Source organism: Hippocampus comes, unplaced genomic scaffold, assembly GCF_001891065.2.
Source record: "Hippocampus comes isolate QL1 unplaced genomic scaffold, H_comes_QL1_v1.1 scaffold327, whole genome shotgun sequence".
Taxonomy (NCBI): Eukaryota; Metazoa; Chordata; class Actinopteri; order Syngnathiformes; family Syngnathidae; genus Hippocampus; species Hippocampus comes.
In genome coordinates, this window is record NW_017806221.1 from 1,973,700 (window position 1) to 1,996,018 (window position 22,319).

The 22,319-nt window shown below is 41.8% G+C and overlaps 2 protein-coding genes across 4 annotated transcripts in view; one reads left to right on the plus strand and one right to left on the minus strand.

Annotated features, from left to right (window-relative positions):
- Positions 1-218: 218 nt before the first annotated feature.
- fbxo43 (F-box protein 43) lies at positions 219-6,068 on the minus strand. 3 transcript variants are annotated; one of them, XM_019856341.1, is made up of 6 exons: positions 5,890-6,067; positions 3,493-4,320; positions 2,621-3,358; positions 1,484-1,586; positions 933-1,127; positions 219-782 (listed from the first exon to the last, which is right to left on the minus strand). In XM_019856341.1, the coding sequence occupies exons 2-6, from the start codon at positions 4,284-4,286 to the stop codon at positions 534-536; spliced, it is 2,079 nt and encodes a 692-aa protein (XP_019711900.1). In that variant the 5' UTR covers positions 4,287-4,320; positions 5,890-6,067; the 3' UTR covers positions 219-533. The 3 variants fall into 3 exon arrangements, with proteins under 3 accessions (XP_019711900.1, XP_019711899.1, XP_019711901.1); XM_019856340.1 differs by having other exon boundaries at positions 3,493-4,330; positions 5,888-6,067; XM_019856342.1 differs by lacking the exon at positions 933-1,127 and having other exon boundaries at positions 3,493-4,330; positions 5,888-6,068.
- A 611-nt stretch (positions 6,069-6,679) lies between these two features.
- The window catches only part of spag1b (sperm associated antigen 1b), a 21,946-nt gene continuing 6,306 nt past the window's right edge, over positions 6,680-22,319 (plus strand). Inside the window, exons 1-14 of the mRNA XM_019856296.1 lie at positions 6,680-6,930; positions 7,546-7,705; positions 7,782-7,904; positions 7,987-8,042; positions 8,171-8,274; positions 8,367-8,472; positions 8,568-8,698; positions 10,328-10,434; positions 12,656-12,785; positions 14,424-14,882; positions 18,225-18,324; positions 18,674-18,826; positions 19,002-19,159; positions 19,666-19,807. Of these exons, the coding sequence (XP_019711855.1) occupies positions 6,788-6,930; positions 7,546-7,705; positions 7,782-7,904; positions 7,987-8,042; positions 8,171-8,274; positions 8,367-8,472; positions 8,568-8,698; positions 10,328-10,434; positions 12,656-12,785; positions 14,424-14,882; positions 18,225-18,324; positions 18,674-18,826; positions 19,002-19,159; positions 19,666-19,807 (2,072 nt within the window). The 5' untranslated portion in view covers positions 6,680-6,787. The remainder of the gene's footprint in view (positions 6,931-7,545; positions 7,706-7,781; positions 7,905-7,986; positions 8,043-8,170; positions 8,275-8,366; positions 8,473-8,567; positions 8,699-10,327; positions 10,435-12,655; positions 12,786-14,423; positions 14,883-18,224; positions 18,325-18,673; positions 18,827-19,001; positions 19,160-19,665; positions 19,808-22,319) is intronic.

The following is a 22,319-nucleotide window of genomic DNA, read 5'->3' on the forward strand; positions in this document are numbered from 1 at the left end:
TGGCAGGAATTTTTATCCTATGGCCTTGTGAGTCGAGCCCCCTTCCCAAATGCATTGCATTATTTATCCTGAAGTACAGTACTGTATTTCAATCAGAAAATGAGGGGGTGGAAATGACTTTGACGTTGATGACCACTAGATGTCACCAAACATTTACATATACCTATCAACAGACGAGGTCATCGGTCATGTTATATAAATGAGGATTTTTGAGAAGGTGGGTAAAAATGCAATTTATTCTAAAAAAAGAATGGTATGAAAACAATTAAGAAGCCTCAAAGCACACTTCACCAATATGGAAAAGTACATCAATCACAGGTTGTATGTGCTTAAAGAATTTACAAGATTCGTGATTAAAAATACAAAATTTGCGAGAAGAAAATCGATCACATTCGCTCAGAAGTTGCTCATATACTCCGAGCAAGATGGGACTTTGCTTCATCCAGTCAACCCTTCACTAATGAGTAGCCAAAATACATTCATAAAAGAACTTCAGAGCAGCGGCGAGGGATTCACATTATTGCCTTGTCTGTTCATAGTCTTCGAATGTTTCGCTTGCTCTGGGCACTTCCCGGAAGCAACGAGTCTTTTTTGCGACGGCCTACAGACTGGCTGCCACATTCTTTGGAGCCATGGAAAGCACACAAGCATGCTGTGCAAAACTGGAACGCACAATCAGCTCTGGTGCAAACACCCTCGCCTTTCACAACTTGACACTTTGCAGGATGCTGACAGCGAGGGCAATGTCTGAGGCATTCGTCGTTGAAGAGGGTTTTGGCAACCTGAAAGGAACAGGACATGATAATCAACATTTTTTTTCTTTTCGTAATTTCACATCATACTCGCACTTCCACGTATATTTACTGGGTTTAAAAAAAATAATAAATTAAACGTCAAAATCTAAACTACAACAGAACAATTAGGAAATGTACCTCTAAGAACTTGTCCCGTTTGCTGCTGCTGCCCAAAGATAAAGTACTGTATTGTAAAGGCGTTAAAGTGCGGTTTCCAGACTGCGGGGTGCTGTAAGTGGAGCTTCTAGACTGGGCCTGCACAGTTTGGAAGGGTGATCTTTTAAGCAGGGCCAATCTTGTTTCTGCATGAGCAGCATGGGCAGTGCCAGCAAACTGAAAATTAAAAAAAAAGAAAAAAATTAAAGATTTAAATAAAAAAAATTTAAAAAGCCCCTGAGTAAGAAATAAATATTGGCATGAGATTGCCACAGTGGTTTTAAACTCTTGGATAAAAATAGGTGGAAATCGCTGATTAATTGTTATTCCACCAACGCAATATTAATCAGAATGCCATATTTAGCCAAGTGGGGGCACATACAGGTAACAGGAAATTTTTGATTGGACTTCCACTTTTACACATCAAACATTTTTTAAATGTTTTAATTTTGTGACACCCTGCTAAATAAAAACAAAAACTTCTTTTGCTGGGGAACACTAATTGTTCAAAATTGCTAGTACTGTTCCTCTACCTCTTGAGCAGCTTCTACTGCACTGCGGTAAATTTCTCTCTTCAAGCGAGCGCGCTTGTCCTGTTGGATGATTTCATTCCAGTGCGTAGACACCAGACCACAACTGCAAAAACAAATACATAAATCAGTACATGTGTTACTAAATTTCAGGATGCAATATTTAGCAACAATGCTTTGAAGTTTTAACAGGAATTATTATTTTTTTAAATACATTTAAAATTTTCACCACAGCTAACTTAGCAAGCATTGTCCGATTCAAAAACAATGTTTCTTGCTAACGCGGTGCACAAATTCCTACCATCTGAAAAATACAATTGTGACCTGAAATATCTATGGAAGGGGTCTCAAACATACAGCCCAAGGGCCCATTTGCAGCCGGCAGGATGATATTTTGCGGCTCCTAACATGACATTGAAGTTTGCTAGTGCAGCCCACACCTTTTTTACTGTGCCATTGCCTTGGCCGCTTTTTTTTTTGTTTGTTTGTTTGTTTTGAATCACTTACTGACCGTAGCTCAGGCTTCATGATAGCTGCTGGCAAAACATAATTCTGGAGTGACACCAAGTGGAAGGAAAAAATATCCTGTTACCCAGTTGTGGTCATGTTCTTTTCAAAACCTGCCTTGAAGAGAAAAATTGGCAATAGCCAATTTCAGTACAGAGGCTCCCCAACATGTCTTGAATGAACAGAGAAAGTTGCGGTGCTCAAAAAATCCAATTTCATTCGTCAAGTAGACATGCGGAGGAGTCTGTAAAGTACCAGGGGGATGACATGGAGGCCCGGGTCACCAGTCTTGTGAAGAACCATTAATGTTCTGAACTGTTATTGAAGATTGGATTAAATGTACCCGTTTTGATTGCTCTAATCCCTTTTTAGATAAAAATACGATGCAACCAGAAAAACTATCTCCAGTGGACGCCACATACATTGAGTTTGAGACCCCTGGTCTAGTGACACCGTCGACCATCAATACATTGTATACAGAAACTGAAATGTCAAGTTTTAAAAGAAAATCATCCTGGAATATGCCCGCACTATAATGTTAGTCAATTGCAACAGTTACAAAACGACCCTGACTTTGCCCAACGGCATGAATAAAGCATTTATCGCTCGATAACTGAGAACATAGGTTCTGACCTGTGGACACATTCAGCAGACAGGTGGCTGAATATCACAGCCAGGATGTGCCTGAGGTTCCTCTTCCTCAGCTCCGTTAATATGTCCACCTTGCCCAGCCCCATCTTGCGTCCAATCAGCCCCGCCAATGGCGTATTTGTCCCGAACGCGACTGATGTCTCAGCAAGAGATGCTGTGGCCCTCAGCTCCTCTTTTAGACTCGGACTTTGGCCAGCAAACATCTGGGCCTTCTGCTCACACAAACTATGAATGAGCTGTAAAGCAGGTGTCAGTGAGAGCTTGGTTGCCTTGAAGGGGGTTACATTGGAATTGACCGATGTCCTACTAGAAGGTGTGATGCCATCACGTTTGGCTGTGGTTTCACTGAGAGGAGTTTTACAACCTTGTTTCGCCGATGCCAGCCCATCAGATGTTGTGTTGCTACATTTCAGAGAAAGGACCCTGCGAGGGCTATTTCGGACGAAAACCTCATTGTCTTTACAAGTGCTGCTGTGGCGCTGAATATGTTGATGCTTTCTGTCCGATGGGTCTTCGTCAGACAATGAGCCGCCTTCCTTTAGAGTGGAAAGTCTGTGCTGTCGTTGTAAACGGGAACGCCGTTTTGCATCTATCAGATTGGGGGTTTCTGAGGTTCCTTTTGAGGCAGAACGCAGCAACTCTTGGAACGAGCCATCATGGTCGACAGAAGAGTCTTGGGATTTATCGAGGGAGCTGAAGCCACTGTCTTCATACGGAGACCTACGGCGGGGTTCAGAAATGCTCTCAAATGACTTCATTGAGAAGTAAAAAAAAAAAAAAAACTCATAGCTGACAACTCAAATACAGATGATGTGCATCATGATTTTTTTAAACAGGTCAAAGAGAACACATACCTGATACATTTTGGTGTATATGTGGATGACGGCGTGCACAAGACATTGGATGATTCGTAAAGGTCACTCGTCAGGTTGCTGACTGGGGATGGAGAGTTTTCCTTGGTTGAGTCCGGCGGGAATTTGCTTAAACACGGTGCTTGCGTATTAAGTTGATCAGAGGCATGAAAATGTTGACTGAAATCATCCAAGAGTGAAATTCGTCTCTCCAAACTGTTGCTGTCACCCAAGTTTAGGGTACCATCTTCAAGAGTGGAGGTCCTTACCTGAGTGAAGAGCAGACGACGTTCCCTACCACATAACGGGAAATCCCGCGCCAATTTTAAAGGGCTTAAATCCAAAGCCTGCGGAGTGTTGTCAACAGCATCAAAGGACACACTGAGCGAATGGTCGGACCCAACTGACGACTCCGTCGTTCCGGTACGTGGGGACATTGTGCTGTCACTTTTGACGTGTTTAGCAGCATTGCACAGAGCAAGTCTATGTCGCAGTGAGACACAGCTCTTGGAAATTTTGGGAGTTTCGCACCAGCTCAGAGTGGAGGATCGCTGAATCCCCTTGGTGTCTTTGTGCCGAGATCTGATGCTACTTATTTCCTGAGGAGTGACAGAACGTCTGACATTCTCTTCAGGTGTGTCACCGAGGTCTACTGAAGCCAAAGATCTGCAGGAGTCAAATCCACCGATGCTCTGTGGACTGTGGAATAAACCCGAGTAACCACTGTCAAAACACTCATGACACCGTTGGCCTTTGCAGCTGTCATGGTGGACGTTGGGCTCGGGGGTACACTGCATTTTTGACCTCCTGTTTGCCCCCACAGTCAGGCTCCCACAGAGGCCTGCAGACAACAAAAGAGAAATTCAAACAACTCCAAGCCAAGTGAGACATGCACACACACCGCTGTAGCTTGACTTTCAAGAGAAAGGTTAGGATCAAATTCAAAATCGTTTGAAAATCTTCTCGGAGAGTTAACATCAAATTAATGCCCAGAAGAAATCTGAACACTTATGCTGGATCGTAAGTTATGTCTTTGTATTGAGGTCTGTCCTTAAATTGTTACATTATTTAAAGTGTTACATTACCAAGCAAAAAAAAAAAAAAAAAACCCTCACAAACTCTACACTTACATAAATGCAGACATGCTGAAAAATACTGTGCAGGCTGCCAACTACCTTTTTTCATGTTGAAATAAGCTCACAGTTCCCGCAAAGCTTAACAATGCTGAACAGGTTGTGAAACGTAATAGTTTACTTTTGTCATTCTACACTTCAGCCCTTCATATGAAACATGAGATTGTTTCATCTCACTAAAAGTGGGTTACTGTATATCAATGTGTGCTGAGTTCGCATTCCGGTGCACTTTTCCTGCACGGGGGTTTTCAACTTCCCACTTTGGAATGCAGAATTATCAAGGATGCGATACTATGACTGCACGCGTTTATGCATTTGTTTCACTGAGCAAACTATTAGCATATCCATGTGAATGAAGGAAGGCAGTATTGGACGTGTGTATTCAACAGTTTAAAACAAGGGTCACCAACGTGGTGCCCACGGGCACCAGGGAGCCCTCAAGGACTACATGAGTAGCCCACAGGCCTATTGCAAAAATAGCTCACCAGTAATGAGACACTGTGACTCTCCAGTAATATTGAAAAAGCAATCATTTCAAAATGTGAACACTTGCAGGTATTTATAAAAATGTCACTTGATTTTTATCTGTTTCGTACATATTTTGAGAAATTGCTAATGTGATGAGTGTCTTCTCAGAAATGAATATCATTAATCATAACATATGAAGGTATAGCAAATGTATTTAAAAAGTGCACACTATCAAACTGGTAGCCCTCAGCATCAATCAGCAGCGAAGAAGGAGTCCTTAGTTTCAAAAAGTTTTGTGACCCCTGCGGTTTAGAGAATTTCAAACTAAGTTTACTTGTGAAGGTAATAGCCCATTTTAAGTTCATCTTTAAATTTCACCTCAGGATCCAAATCTTTCTGGGAGTAGGCGAGTGTATGCGGAACCAACGCAGCTGATTAAACCGTTAAAGAGGTGCTTCTTTCGTGTCGCCATGAAAACGACTGTCAATCCATTAGACCCGACTTTGCGGTGCCGACGTTTGGCTAGCTGTTGACGTCAAACCTGCCACACAAGACTGACCACGGCCTTGAGCAGCGAGTTACGATATTTCATGCAACTGATGTTGTCAGTGAACTCTGCCACATTGCGATTTCATTGTGCTCCTTCTGTTTCAATTCATTTTGTACCGTTTATTTTAACCCTCAAGGTAATCCTCTTCCGTAGAGTAGAGATCGAATCAAGCCAAATGTACAAAATTAAATTATTACCTAGACGGAATTTAACTACAGTTAAAAGTAAAGAAAAAACAAACACTTACCCTAAAATACCACAAAGGTACCACTGCCGGGCTAGTTCGGACCTCAGTTGACACCATGTGCCCTTGCTGCAGCCAAGCACATTTTGGCAAACATTGCAACTTGCGTTCAAGCTTGCCACGTTTTCAAATTTGGAGCCCGATGCGGCTCGGGTCACGTGTTTCCGCCTCCCGGTCAGCTGGTTTTTCGCGTGTTGTCACCATTGAAATGGTCTTCAATTGTTTAACCGCAGTGGTAACGTTTGAAGTAAAGTGTAGAAGATATGGGTCGAAATAATGATTTAAACGTGACGTGCAAATTAGTTCAATGGAAGATGAAAACGTTCTTTCCGAATCGTGTATGTATCATTTCATGTCCCGTCTCATAAATATTTTTAAATGATTTTTTTTACATATATATTTTTATTAAAATTCTCTTCCCTGAATACAGACAGTTTTACAGGATTTTATAATCTGTTATTTATTTTTTATGTAATACTTGTATTGATTTTTCACTTTTACCGTGTTTCGAATTTATGTTTTGTTAAATATCAGGCATGAATGAATGAATGAATGAATAAACAAATGAATGAATTAATTCAAGTTTCAGAATTTTGGGTCTTAAATTAAAAAAAATGTAAGCGGAAATATAATTGACCACACTTTGATCAATCCCACCCTGACGCCATCTGATGACGTGACAGCATTGTCCCGTTTCCCCGGGCAACGCTTCAAACACTGTTCTTTATAACGCCATTCCGGGAGTCCAAGTGTAGGGGATTAACAACCAACACTAGGATCAATAACGATAAATAGAGTTGTGTCTTTGCGTTTACTCTGAGAAAAGTGTGTTTAGCGACTAAAAGGGTTTCTTTTATTATTAATGATATTTTATCAAATTTGTGAGGAATAAAGTGCATAGTCATGACTTCAGCTTCCTTTCTTCAAAACCATTTCACTTCCTCTGACTGCGGGTCCCTGAAGATCCCAGTGGAGCACCTGGAATACGATTACATTGATAAATGCAAGGATGCCAAATACCTGGAGAAAATCCTTATATTACTCAGGTAATTGCAAAAGTGCATATTCAAAACAATTATTTGAATCAAAATTGTGCTTCACAAACATGATAGTTGTCATCTTACATTAAACAAAGAAGAATCCATTTAACATTGTTTATCATGATTGTCGTAGTTTATTGTGTCATATTTTGTCTCCTCTGGGTAACCAAAATATGATAAGGATGGTAATTAGTACGTTTTCGTTAAACTGTCTGCGAGGTATTCGTTTGATATTTTCTGATATGGTTGTCATTGTAATGTTTAGTGTACTATTTTTTGACTGTCTCATGTCTATTGCATTTTCTATCCCGGTTGTCGTGAGCCAGTCCGAGCATACACAACGCCAGCTGTCTGCATCACTACGTAATACACCCACAACAAATGACTCCCTGCAATGATGATTAAAAAAAACTACACAGTATTAACTTAATCGATACAGATCATGAGAGTCGTGTGCATGCAGCTAATCGATCTGTGTGCAGATTATGCTATTTTAAAAAGCATCAACACATAACCACCGTGAGTCCCAAGAAACCAACCAATAACAATACATGCAGTCATTGACTCTAAAATATAAATAAACACATCTAGCCTCTACTAAACAAATGTATTTATATCCAGGTCTGGCAAGGAGGGCATTTATCCTCATCTGATAGAGTTCTGTGAGAATCGCCTGGAGAAATTGAACCCTCGGAGCCGAGCTCTTAGAAAGGAAAATCCTGTGACCACATCCTCCAGCCTTTCAGCAGATGAGTGGAATCATATTGCGGATGAGTTGAGGGTGCACTATTTTACTTAATCAATTGTTGATGTGTATTGTATCAGGAAAACATTGCTCAAAAACTTTGATTTTTCAGATTTGGCAAGATGAAGCCAGAGTGACAGACACTTCCCTTAAAAATCTGTTAATGTTTGAGGATGTGGTGGATCAAAACATTCCACCTGTAAGAGGGTCCAATTGCTCTGTTCCCTTCAGCGAAGTAATTCTGCTTCCTTCTGTTTACAGAATCATTTAAATAATTTGCTCGATTGGATAACAATTTTTTTCCCCTCCCCGCACAGATTTCAGCTCGTAAACAAAAGCGTGTCCAGCCACGAGATTATCGAGAATGGGACAAGTGAGTGTTTGTCTTAAAAAAAAAATATATATATATATATATATATATATATATATTAAAACAGAAGATCAAAAAGGAAAAACATCGATCCACGTATGTATGTATTTTGCCTTATCATCTTCTTCTAGGTTTGATGTGGAGAAAGAATGTCAGAGAATTGATGGGGATGTTATTAAAAATGACCAGCCTGACATGAGAAATGTGCATCCCACGACTCAAGTGGATCCTTCATGTAATTCAATTCAATATTATTTGTCCAGTGCCAATTGCATCTTGTTTTGCAACTCCTCTAATGTCCAAATTGTGTCTCACCAATACATCCAGCGCTGACAGCAGAGGTGAGACACCTTCTGGCAGAGCGCGAAAAAGACAAAGGAAATGAAGCTTTCAGAGCAAATGATTATGAGGAGGCAGTTGCATACTACTCCAGGTCGGACTTTTCAAATGTTGTTTCTCTATATATGCTGGGCCTCTCTCTGCCTGCCTGAAGATATACTGTGATGCCGTTGTATCATCCGATTGCAGGAGCATCGCCATCATGCCCTCGGTGGCGGCTTACAATAACAGGGCCCAAGCAGGGATCAAACTCAAGCAATGGAAAAAGGCCATGAATGACTGCCAAAGTGTATTGGAACTCGAACCCTGCAACGTGAAAGGTACTTTATTCTCATATACTTGGGGCATCAAAAATATTTTGAATATTGCGTTGTTTCACTGTTCAATTAAAAAAAAGTGGAAGAAAATGGTGTAAATTCAACTCACAGTGAAATATTTATGGGAATTCTGATGATGATAGTTCAGACTGAAAAACGAATTTGCCACCTAACACAATTTGAACATTATATGAAATCAATTTTTTAAAAATTGTTTTTTTTTTTTCAAAATAGAATGTTGGTCTCCTGAAAGGTATTTTCATTCACATGCAAATCAATAGTTGGTTCGAGAACCCTTGCATGAATCAAGATGGTGTGGCACGGCGAACAGCTTGCCACACTGCTGAGGTGTTCTGGAAGTTTTAATAGCAGCCTTCAGCTTGTTCACACAGTACTATCAGAATTACCAGCTTCTGATAGTTTTGGCAGTGGAGGCAGGTTTCAACACTGAACCACAACACTCTCTCGATGGTGGCCAAATCACTGCCTATCTCCTCTTCCTCGCTTACATCTTCACCTGCTTCATAACCAACAAGAGGCTCTTTTCCGCAAGCATCTGCCTTTCTCTGTGTTCATGTTGATCCGACGGACGTTAGCATTCTCCAATCATAGTAGACAACCAGCTGCGACTGTAAACAGCCATGCTTGCCGTCCTTTCTCCTCGAAGTAACTTAACAGGTCCTGAAACTTGGATTTCTTCCATTTGAGGGCCTGGTTATAAGACGGTAGGCTGAATGAGGTTGATTTTCTTTGCTTATTCAGACCACAGTACCACATCCGGCCGGAGGGTTGCCTGGACAACCCGGGGGAACTGTAGTTTTCCTCCCAGGTCTATCTTCACATCCCATGTTGGGGGGCCTTTTGTAGCAGGTCCTTCTCTTTTTACCCGTGGTTGTTGGTTTTTCTCCTTCGCTCACAAATCTGAGTGAGGATTTTGTTTTCCTGTACGATTGGTTTTTGTTTATTAAGTTATTTGAGTTGATTTTTAATGCAACATCATACTGAATTTTTCCCAGTATTTGAATTTCATGAGTTGAGAATTAGTAGATTTTCTTAGCTGTATGACATAATTACAATATTTTCCTTTTTGCTAAGTCGCACTTTTTAATTGAAAAATGGATGTATGTTTTTCACAGTATTCTAATTTACTGAGATGCAACTTTAGGCGCCAATTTGCTTTTGAACAGGGGCAGCCCGGTGGTCCAGTGGTGAGCGTGTCGACCTCACAGTGCAGAGGTACCAGGTTCAATTGCAGCTCCGGCCTCCCTGTGTGGAGTTTGCATGTTTTCCACGGGCCTGCGTGGGTTTTCTCCGCGTACTCCGGTTTCCTCCTACATTCCAAAAACATGCATGGCAGGCTAATTGAACACTCAAAATTGTCCCTATGTGTGAGTGTGAGCGCAGATGGTTGTTTGTCTCTGTGTGCCCTGCAATGGGCTGGCAACCGGTTCAGGGTGTCCCCCGCCTATTGCCCGAAGGCAGCTTGGATAGACTCCAGCATGCCCCGAGGATAAGCGGATCGGAAAATGGATGGATGGATGGATGCTTTTGAGCACTTCTGCGGACCCTCAATGAAAAACATTCCTCTAGAACCAAAACAATCGAGTTATAACAATGATATCTCCTCTCCAGCTTTGCTACGTCGTGCCGCTGTGTACAATGAAATGGGGAACTTCCAAATGGCTGTTGAAGACCTGAGAGTGGTGCTGAGAGAAGAGCCACAGAATCCTGCAGCCACTGTAAGTTACACAACAGGGTTCTCCTCAGTTTACAGTCTTGACAAATGACATACAAACAGCGGACAATTACCAGAAGTAGTTCGCACAGGGGTGCAAGAATACTTGGCATGCAGCACAATGAGGCATGTTGAGCTACAGCCACACTGTAACTTATCATTTGATTGTTTTATATTTATGGCCTAGCGGTGTTTTTCATACGTTTGATGTCATGACATTTTGAGGTTATGAACGGTGCACATTAAACTGGTTTGTGTAGCACACAAAGGCATGCACAGTTACAAGTTGGGAGGGGACTAACAGCATGCGGATGTTTTGTGCAGCAGTGTGAGCAGAGCCAACCTGAGGCAAACGAGAACTAACTAGTAACTATTACTATTCACGTTCAGGCTCAGTCCCAATTGTCCTCAAACAGTAAAATTATGTGAATAATTGAGACTCCGCTAAAATTGATTGTGATTGTATGTGCTTAAAGATTCAACCATAACTATACCACAAAGCACGTCAAAAAGTTTCAAAAATTGCTTACAATTTAGCAGATTCATAATTTAGAGAATATACTTGGAAAGGTTAGTGCATTTTAAGCAGCTGACACTGCCGCTTTTAGATTTGTGATCTCGAGTGTTGGTACAACTTCAGCCGATCTGCAGAAAAAATGTGGTTGAGCAAAAGCTTGGTTGTGCAGACAACTATTTTGCCATGGTTACGATACACTACAAAACAATAAAAATACGGTACATACTCTAGAAAGTAATTTGTCACCCAAAATACAAAGAGAATACTGTATTTTGATTATGGGGGGGGGGGCATTGTGACATGTCGCTGGATTTGCAAGTGCTGAAACTCAAATACGGGGGAGTCCACTATAGTATAACGGAATAAAGATGATCTCAATTTACTCTCAAATGTACTTACTGTGAAATTTAGGCCTGTTTAATTGAGCTCCAGCATAATTTATTAGCAAAATGCCATGCATGATTTATGGAGTTGTATGAATGGCAACTGGTCTGATGGGTGTATTTTATTGTACCTTCCTTCTGCGATATGATGGAAGAGCATTAATAGTGGATATAAAAAGTCTACACATCCCTGTTGAAATTCCAAGTTTTGGGGAAAGAAATAAACGAGAGCAAGATAAATAATTTCAAAACTTTTTCCACTATTACATTGACTTGTAACCTATAATTCATCCATCCATCCATTTTCTAATCCACTTATCCTCATGAGGGTTGCAGGTGTGCTGGAGCCTATCCCGGCCGTCTTCGGCCAGGAGGCCGGAGACACCCTGTACTGGTTGCCAGCCAATCACAGAGCACAGATGAACAACCATTCACACTCACACTCACACTCACACCAAGGGACAATTTATATCGGTGTTCCATTAGCCTGCCATGCATATTTTGGGGAATGAGAAAATCCACACAGGCACGGGAGAACATGCAAACACCACACAGGAAGGCCGGAGCCGGAATCAAACCCTGCACCTCTGCACTGTGAGGCGGATGTGCTAACCAGTCGCACACTGTGCCGCCCACCTATAATTTAATTGGGGGGGGTAAAAAGTAATGTTTTAGAGAAGTGAAAAATTAACACCTGAGATAATGTTGAAGGAAAAATAAACAACTACAGGTAAGTTAATGTTGTTGCACAATTGTGCACACATTCTTATTATTGGGTATGTTCACAATTAACTAATCACATTCAAACTCATGTTAAATGGGACTCAGCACTCGTATGCCACCATTTAAAGTGATTCTGATGAACCACTACTGCTATTTTGAACCGTTTGTACGGTAAATCCTTCCGCCTTTTCTAAGGTGTCAGGTCAAGCTGTAGACTGCTCAAAGAATATCTTCATACAAGATCCAAAAAGGCACACTCAATTCCTGCCATACTTCATGGTTTTCAATTGAATGTTTTATTTTTTATTTTTTAATAGAAATAAAGTGGTACGAATAATGAAATAATGAATGAATATTCGGGACACAGTCGTCAATCAAGGACCTCTGCTTGGAGGTATTAAATGCAGTTTCACTTTTTGTCAACCAGGTGTCGCTGCCTTTTGTGTGCCGTCACATCTAAATACGAAATTAATCAAGAGAAAATGGTTGAAGCTGAAGTAATAGCGACCCGCAGATGGTAGTTGTGGTCACCAGCGCTGATGTCATGGTCTGTCTTCATATGACGTCACAAATTCTGATGTGTGAAATTATTTGTGATGTAGCAACTTCTGTCTGAAACTACAAAGAAGATGACAGAAGTGCGACAGGGAAAAGCGAGAAAGGGCAGAAAAATCATTATCCAGGAGGAGGAGGAGGAGGAGCATTTCGAAGAGACAAAACTGGAGCAGACTGGTGAGAGTTGTTGAATGTTAAAAATAATCCAAAATTATCAATGATTGATTTGCATTCGCACAGTAGAAACATTTAATCGAATCTTATCAACTTTTCCATATCAGTGAAGGACCAGTGCACGCAGGGTAATGACATCAGCTCGTTATGCTTTATTTTGCAATTTGTCAATCTGATAGGTATTTCCAGTTTATAAAAGTGGTCACGCAAAAGCTCCTGAACGGATGCATTTATAACGCAGTTTTAAAACCAGATTTTGTAGAACACGTCCACCATCCACATTAGATTCATGTACAAACGTTAGGCCGTTACAAAAATAATATATTGCGTTTCAACGTCGGAGAGGTATGATTCACTGTACGAGATATTCGCTGTTGAAATTTTTAGTCTGCAGTAATGCATACTGAACTGGAAACAAGGCATCATTTTGAGCGCTGATTATTTTTAGCGAGTCAAAACAGTATTGCAAACCGCTCATTAGATGCATTTTGAGTTCTACACTACTTTACACTAATATAATGAGAATGCAGTAGACTTAAAATGTATAAACTTACTCACATAGCCTATACATATATCAATGCTATTGCACACCCAGGCTTATTTACACACTCACTTGCACGTGTCATTTTTTTTTTTTTACTAATATGAATGAATGAAGGACTCAGTATACCCATAGACATAGGTACTGTATATCATATTACGGTACTGTATTTCAGTACTTTCTATTGTACATTACTGCCTGATGGCCGGTATTTACATCACACACTGCACTTATCACTCCACGTTGTATATACACGTTGTAGATTGTTTTTGCTGACATGTATACAGTAATCCCTCGTTTCTCGTGGGGGTTACGTTCCAAAAAGTACCAGTGATAAGTGAAATCCGTGAAGTAGTGAACATTATTTATTTACAGTTATACAATACTTAACTATATATACAATGAAATCAAAGACCAAAACCTGTTTTCAGGCCCAATTACAAAAAAACAAACATTTTCAACAACTATAATAGTTTTTGGAAATACTGTACTGTCGACACGCGGCGCCACCGACGCGTTCTGATTTAAAGGGTTAAAAGCATTAAAAAAAAAGCCACTAAAAAAATCCGTGAAACAGCGAAGCCGCGGAAAGTGAACCGCGTTAGAGCGAGGGATCACTGTATGTGTATATATTATATATATATAAAGGTGTAAGTATGATTTTCTGTAGAATGCTGAGGTGCTAAACAGCTTTTAATTTATCTGAAATTGACAACATTATAACATTCGAAAGGCAGAATTTTATGATCCAGCTTCTGTATTGGATTTTAGTTGATTGTGCGTTTTATGGCATTTAAGTGTAGCCTACAGTATATTTGTTAGCTAGAGTTGTCATTCTGAATGACTGCCCTGAGGCTGTGCCACAAATCTCCTCCGGCAAGACCACGTGACGTTACTGTATGCACGCACGTGTTTTTCGCCCTCCCCCCAACCCAACCAGTGCTCTTGTAATTCCCCCCGCCACTTCCTCCAACTGCTCTTATGTGGCTCAGTGTCATGTGAATCTCAACCCTCCTCCAACTGTGATGTAACCAGTGACTGCTTCCTGTGGGTGTGTTTCATTCTGCCTCCCTCCCTCTTGCTCTCTTTCTCCCCTCTAGATTGTCCGGTTGAACCCAGCCAGACTCTGGGAGGGGACGGCTGTTCAGCTGCTCCTGCGCAGAGGGGAGACATGGGTAACGCGCAGAAGAGGCCCCATGGCAAAGGGGACGGGGGCCCACACAATGAGTCTTCGCACTCCCATCACGGACACTGGAGAAGCAAAGGTGGCAGCTCAGACAAGTACAAAGTCCCACAAGAAGCTAAGGACAAGGCAGCTAATGGAACAGTCAAGAGAGGATCATCAGTGTCATCTCAGGCAGATCAAACCAGCGGCAGCTCCAAGGAAACTCCACCGGGTACAAATGTTGGCGAACCTGTCAATCTTGATGTGCCATGTGGAGCCCTCCCCTTGCCTCTGTCCCGCTTAAAGAATGAAGGTAACCTGCTGTTTAAGAATGGACAGTTTGGCGACGCACTGGAAAAATACTCCCAAGCCATTCAAGGCTATAGTGATGCAGGTAAGGCTGAGCATGTTACTTCTGAAGCCTTAGTATGTACACTCACAAAGCTTGTTGTGTGACAATGACATTCAAGTAACTACTATAGCGATTAGCTTGTGAACGTGTTGTGAGAAGAAGCTGGTATGTGTCTGCTCACCTTTTTTCACCTGCGCCCACACCTGACTAAGTATAGCTTAGAATCAAAGCTGTAATTCAAAGGACATGACCTTGCCGCTGTAATGTCTGAAGAATTTCAATGTTTCAATTGAAATTCACTCAAAAGCAATTCTGATGTGCCTCATCAAGTAATAGCCTCTCAATCCACACAAGTAGATGTGAGTCAGGATTTTCACCCAAGAAGAGTGATGTGACACCTTGGGCGTGCTCTAAATGGACGGTGTTTCTGTTTTATCCTCAGCCTGGCACTAAGCCTATCTGCACAGGTCTGTCCAGGTCACATGACTGCCGGTCCGTCGTCGTGAAATTGAATGGGGAATATTGCTATAAATCTCACAGGAGAAGCAAGAGAATCAATGAGGACGAATGACAGATGCATGTAGTCAGTACCACTGCTGTTCTGATCTACATATATTATGGGACCATTTCCATATGACGCAAGTTTGCGACTGACTCTGAAGTCCACACGTGTCCCTGCAACATTCTATACATGACTGTCACCTGTCTCATCATCTCCGCAGAATCTAATTTCATTCAATCTTTGATAAGATTAAGAGTTGAGTATTGCTGTAGTGTACAATAAATGTACTCACCGGACACAACATTGGCAACACTTTAAGATAATGAGCTCCCAAAGTGTCATAAATATAACTGCAATAAGGCTCTGCTTTGGCTGCGTTCTGCCTCTCGCTAAAAAGTCAGTTGGGATAGCCTCAAGCACACCTGCGCAACAGTGAGGATAAACAACACCCCCCAAAAATAATAATAATTACATGTATAAACTGTCAGAAAACTTAACAGGGCACTCAATGAAATAAGGAGAATTTCTTTTACTCATGCAAAGCTGTTTATTTTAATGATATAGTGTCATGTATTGTGTTGTATTCTATCCTTTTTCAAAATGATTGCACTTTTTGCTGTTCGGCACGGCACAGTGGTCAACTGCTTAGGACGTCCGCCTCACAGTGCAGCGGTCTGTGGTTCTCTTTTCATGTTCGACCTCCGTGCCTGCGTGTGATGTCTCTGGGTACTCCGGTTTCCTGCCACATTCTAAAAATATGCGTGGTAGGCTGATTGAACACTGTGTGTTGTCCGGAGGTGTGATTGTGAGTGTGGATGGTTGTGTTTGTCTGTCTGCCCTGCGATTGGCTGGCAACCAGTTCTGGGTGTACCCCGCCTGCTGCCTGAAGAGAGCTGGGATAGGCTCCAGCATGCCCGCGACCCTTGTGAGGATAAGCAGATTAGAAAATGGATGGATGGATTTCTGTCCTGAGGTTTAACATCCATTTTGACTTCAACTAAAATGACCAAATATAGGTGCTACTACACAATGTTCAATTGTGTAAAACTGTCCTGCCTCCTCCCAAAATTGCTCATTGCTTATTTTTACTTTCTCATGTGTCTAGAAAGGTCACCAAATTATCATAAACTCATCTGAGGATAATACAGTTCAATTCTTAACCATTACAAACTATCTGTCCGTCTGGCCATCCATCCATCCATCCATCCATCATCCCAGCCGCATATCCTCATGAGGGTCGCGGGCATGCTGGAGCCGATCCCAGTTCTCTCCAGGCAGCAGGCGGGCTACACCCAGAACTGGTTGCCAGCCAATCGCAGGGCACACAGAGACGAACAACCACTCGCACGCTCATACTCACACCTAGGGACAATTTCGAGTGTCGAATTAATATGCCATCCATGTTTTTGGAATGATGTAGGAAACTGAAGTACCCGGAGAAAACCCACGCATGCACGGGGGGAGAACATGCAAACTCCACATCGGAAGGCCAGAGCCCGGATTCGAACCCTGGACCATTACGAACTACTTCCACAATAATAAACAGATTTTTAGATGAATAACTCTCTGATAGTGTCCATCAAAACTGAGCATTATATTCTTTGCAAAGGATAAATCTTTCATACACTGTACAACTCTTGACAGAATATTAACTGCCAAAGTACCTCATGTTTTTGCCCATGAATGTACTGTATGTAATCACACTAGAGGCTTGTTTATTAGGACTTCCTTGGATGCAGAAATGAAAATTGGTGGAGGCTATGTTTTCTGTGTAAACAGGTAACAGGAGATTGAAAAGAGGCTGGAGGAGTTTGTTGTTCAGCCTTGCCACATGCCTGTTTTTTCCAACTTTAAAAAAAATCCCTTTAATGTCGGAATGTATGGCAGTAGAACTGTATCACGTCATACTGCATCCAAAAAAAACTATCCATCTGTGTGTGTAATACACACACACACACACACACACACACACCTTGAACCAGTTGCCAGCCAATAGCAGGGCACACAGAGATGAACAACCATCTACGCTCACACACCCACACCTAGTGACAATTTAGAGTGTTCCATTAACCTGTCATGCATGTTTTTGGAATGCGGGAGGAAACCGGAGTACCCGGAGAAAACCCACACAGGCACGGGGAGAAACTGAGATAATGTTGCAGAAGTGTGCACATCCTCCTCCAATATGGCTGTGTTCAGAATTAACCCATCACATTCACACTCGTGTAAAATGAGAGCAGCACACACCTGCTGGAATTTTGAAGTGCTTCTGAAGAACCCCAATTTCAGCTTTTCTAGTAAGCTTTTCTTGACATTTTTATTTTGCTCTGTGCTAACACTGTTGAAAATTCTCCATGTTGACCAAGGCCCCAGTTCCACTTGAAAAAGAACCATAAAGCATAATGCGTCCACCAACATTTTCTTTCACTGTAGGTACAGTGTTCTTTTGGTAATGAGTAGTTTTGTGGGGTTGAACCGATTCCTCAATGGGTCCCAATGACCTGCTATCACAGTGAAAAGACAAAGAATAGCTGTCGTGTCTTCTTAAGATGATGAAATGGCAGGAGCGGTGGTTGATCAACAACCTCTACATTGTGAAAATAAACGGTTAATGTCAGACATAAACACGCCCAAAAAACATTGAAGGTAATATTTCACGCAACCACCAGCCTCGACTCACAGACACATGCTCTCTTCCTTCTACTCCAGAGATAGTTATGCATACCTTGATGGAATTAAAAAAAGAAAAACATCAAAAAATGCACAAAACACCAATTCCCCACTTATTTGCTTGTGTCGTTTTAGGTGGACAGTTACAAATTGTTGAAAATGAGCATTCTATGTTAGTACTGCATTTATGATTGCTCTTGTCTTTCTTGCAGGTACTGATAGTCCAGATGATCTGTGTATTCTGTACTCTAACAGAGCAGCTTGCTACCTGAAAGATGGCAACAGTCAAGACTGCATTCAGGACTGCACACGGTGAGTTACTCTTTGACCTTGTAATACGCTGCGCGTGCGTGCGTGCGTGCATGTGTGTGTGCGTGTACACTGAGTGAAAAGGAATGTTAATGATGGAGTGTGAATAATAATACGAATGTCATACAGCTAAATTAGGCAACCAAAGTCTTACTCTACGCCTACATCAGAGGGGTGAAATATGAACATTTAATTTACATGTTGGTCAGTCCGTTGCATGTATGACCCAATGAATATACACAGTACTTGTCAAAGCAGGCATGTCTAGATGGACGTGCCTCTTACACCAGCATCTGCTACCAGTCTTGATCCTTTGCCTTTTCCTCTCTTCACATCTATTTATACTCCTCAGAGCCCTGGAGCTACAGCCCTTCTCGCTCAAGCCCCTCCTGCGCCGGGCCATGGCTTACGAGTCCCTGGAGCGCTACCGCAAGGCCTATGTGGATTACAAGACTGTTCTGCAGATCGACGTCAGCGTGCAGGCCGCACATGACAGTGTCAACAGGTATTAATCAGTCTTCTCACTTTGAAGCCGAAACATTCTCATACACATTTTAGTGAGTCAGGATTATAGTGATGCATCTTACTTGATGTTTGTGCTTCATTATTTTTTTGTGTTTTGCCTGTGTTTGAGGGATGTTACATGTTTGTCTACATGTCCCGTCAATCAATGCATTCAGGATCACCCGCTTGCTGATCGAGCAGGACGGTGCGGACTGGCGAGAGAAACTCCCAGTTATTCCTTTGGTTCCTCTTTGGGCCCAGCAGCACCGCAGAGAGGAGCCACTCAGCGCTGAAGTCCTCCAGGCTCGGGCTGAGAAGGCTGCCAAGGATGCAGGTTTGTGATTAAAAAAAAAAAACAGAACTTACTCTTGCTGTTTTTAGCCTACCCACACATACACTGGGGGATTACGCTCTTAAGTGTGAAAGGAGGCTATAAACGTTCTCTCTCTATTACGTGGCCACTGTCGGAAAGGCACATTGCTGAGCTGGGATTTACTCATTCATGTACTGACTGGTCTCTGCTTCGCAGATTTTCGTTTATCACGGGTGGTTTTGCTCCCCATTAACCGCGATAAACGAGGGATTACTGTTTATAACACACACACAGCACAAGTGTTGTTTTTTTTTTTTTTGTTTGTTTTCACAAAACAGTCCCTGGGTTGCGAAAGCGAATGTGTGAATTGCCCCAAAGATCTAAAATGATTAAAATTCAAATAAGCCGCACACCCTTGACACACAAACTAGCCCTCCAGGATCAGTTACATTTTTTTTCTCACATTTCTCTTGAATTGGAATGGACTTGCTTTGTGTAGACAATGCTTTGTTTTCTATGCCATCTAGAAAGGAAAGCAGAAGTTCGTTTTGCAGATTTGAAGCAAGATGGGAACACATTTGTGAAAAACGGACAATACCAAGATGCCCTGGGAATGTATTCGGACTGCCTTAAGATAAAGCCAGAGGAATGTGCGATCTACACCAACAGGTTCGAAAAACGTACACTTCATTATATTTCATTTGTTTTCTGAAACGCATACTGATAACAGAGGTTGACATTCCATCAGTCCCGATGGAAGAACCATCAAGCAGTCTTTGCTGGCGAATGATGAGAAACTTTCAAAAAAAAAAAAGATAATGCATTGCCGTTTTTTATCCGGCACCGGAATCGTCACTAACTGGATCAGTACGGACGACTGATTTATTTCGAGAATAATTTGTGAACAATGTCTTCCAGTTTGGGTCACGTATGCCAAATGGAGAAAGGGGGGGAGGGGGAGAGAGAGAGAGAGAGAGAGAGAGAGGGGAGCAGAATATGGTGTAATGGACTTTATATTCAGTTTACCGGTATTTACTACTGGTTTACAAGGCACACATGGCATGTTATATTTTGTTAATTTATTAAATGTTTTGAGTCAAAGAGACGACCGTAAGTATCGATTGTAAATATTATGATGGAAGCAATTAAGCGATTGTGGACATCAGCTCGAGGCGTGGTCCTTCCCTGGAGTAGATGCACTGCTTGTGCTCGGAATGCTTGTGTTGTAGTCAATAGCACGTTCTCGACAGCGCTGAAAAGTGAGATCTGCCACTCATAAAATAGTGGCACGAACTGCAATTTAGCAATGATGGAAGCGTAAAAAAAAACTGTGATGGAGCGACGCACTGACATGACAGTTTTGGGTCTGCTTGAATAAACAACAGACTGTCGATGACAGACGGGTGGTACGCTCATTGGTGAATGATGGATCTGCAAATCTTACTGATGCGCCCACCTCTGATGATAAGTAATGAGCATTAACTCATTCAGTACCAGCCAATTCTGGACCAAGTCTGAAAAGACGTTTAAAAACGTCATTGGGAGTGAATGAGTTAAACATGGTCTTCAATAATTCCTCAAAGATGCGGTAACAGCAGCTGCTTGCATTCATAGATACAGTATAATACCCCACTTCCATGTCGTTTTAATCTTAGGTTGTTGATTGTGCGATGGTGGAAACTTCCTTTTGTGTTCGTGTTTGTTCGTGGCTCTCCTGTAGAGCAACCAGACTTTGGAGCCACACCTGAGCAAACACACATCAGCCTAACCATGCTGCAGCCAAGACACAATTACACAGCAAGGTTTTGATAGTGAAGTTAGTCTTTGTATATTAATTCAGTACATGAATCTTTGGGTTTGAATTTGAATGCATGTATTTGGTTATTGCAGCACGGCCGTTAGCTGAAAGTAGGAAGGTCAAACAGTCGTCTGGGAGTTGTGGTCCTTTTACTGTGTTGGCGAGAAGCGACATCATCTAGCCGCAGCTAATAAAAATGCGCCACCAGATGACGTCGCTCCTCTGCAACAACCTTGCATTTGTAATGCCCCCTCCCCCCCCCGGTTTTGTCCATGAACTCAACCCAAAAAGCTCAGCTAGATAACGTGGGCTCTTCTTTTTTGGTTCATATATGAAAAGTATATACAGTACTGTCGTATGTAAAAAAATTGGACGCAGAATTTATTACTTCTCGACAGGAATTTAAACCACAAATCCTGTTTAGAAATGTCGCAATTTGGCAAACAAGGGATGGAAAGCGAGACCATCTGAGCTTAATTTAAGATGTTAAGAGTTATGTTGATGAATTTTAACTTGAGAGCAGTATTATGCACTGTGTTTGTACCTGTACCCTATTTGTAGATAGTTTTAAAATCTTTTTAAAATAAAACTTTTGAGTTTTTACTTCACACTACATGCTGTGATTTCTTTCTTTCTTTTTTTTTTATTGCACAAATACTAAAACTGGGCGGCATTGTTGAATGGTTAACACGTCGGCGTCACAGGGCAGGAGTGCAGGGTTCGACTCCGATTCCGGTCTTCCTGTGTGAAGTTTGCATGTTCTCCCCGTGTCTGTGTGGGTTTTCTCCGGGGACTCCGTTCTCCTCCCAAAAACGTGCATGGCAGGTTAATGCAACACTGAATTATCCTGAGACGTGGTTGTGTGTGCAAATGGTTGTTTGTCAATGTGTGCTCTGCAATTGGCAGGCAACCAGTTCAGGGTGTACCCCGCCAACTGCCCGAAGACAGCTGGGATAGGCTCCAGCACACCCGCGACCTTCACGAGGATCAGATAATGGATGGATCAATAACATTAAAACAAATAAAAACTAAACTAAGACTAAGCATTTGAGGAAAAACTAAAACTAATACGAACTAACAAACCCACTCAGTAAACTAATTAAAACCGAAACAAAACTCAAAATGAATGATTGAACATTCCAAAACTATTATAAACCTGTTACACCAGTTTACATGCCCTTGTTGACATAAAATATCACCAAATTGGATTCTGGCCCTTTCCTTTTGTGTCGTGTTTAAGTTTTTACTTTCAGAGTGAGTCATAATCAGATGAGATGCTGATGAGAGACAGAAATGTCCTAAGTGGAGTGTGTGTGTGTGTGTGTGTGTGTGTGTGTGTGTGTGTGTGTGTGTGTGTGTGTGTGTGTGTGTGTGTGCGTGTTT

Bases quoted from the DNA above. Each gene is read 5' to 3' on its own strand.
- fbxo43 (XM_019856341.1), bottom strand. From the start codon at position 4,286: ATGCAGTGTACCCCCGAGCCCAACGTCCACCATGACAGCTGCAAAGGC. The intron at 3,359-3,492 runs GTATGTGTTCTC...ACCCCGCCGTAG, and splicing joins TATACACCAAAATGTATCAG to GTCTCCGTATGAAGACAGTG. The intron at 1,587-2,620 runs GTCAGAACCTAT...TTGTTTTTGCAG, and splicing joins TCTGCTGAATGTGTCCACAG to TTGTGGTCTGGTGTCTACGC.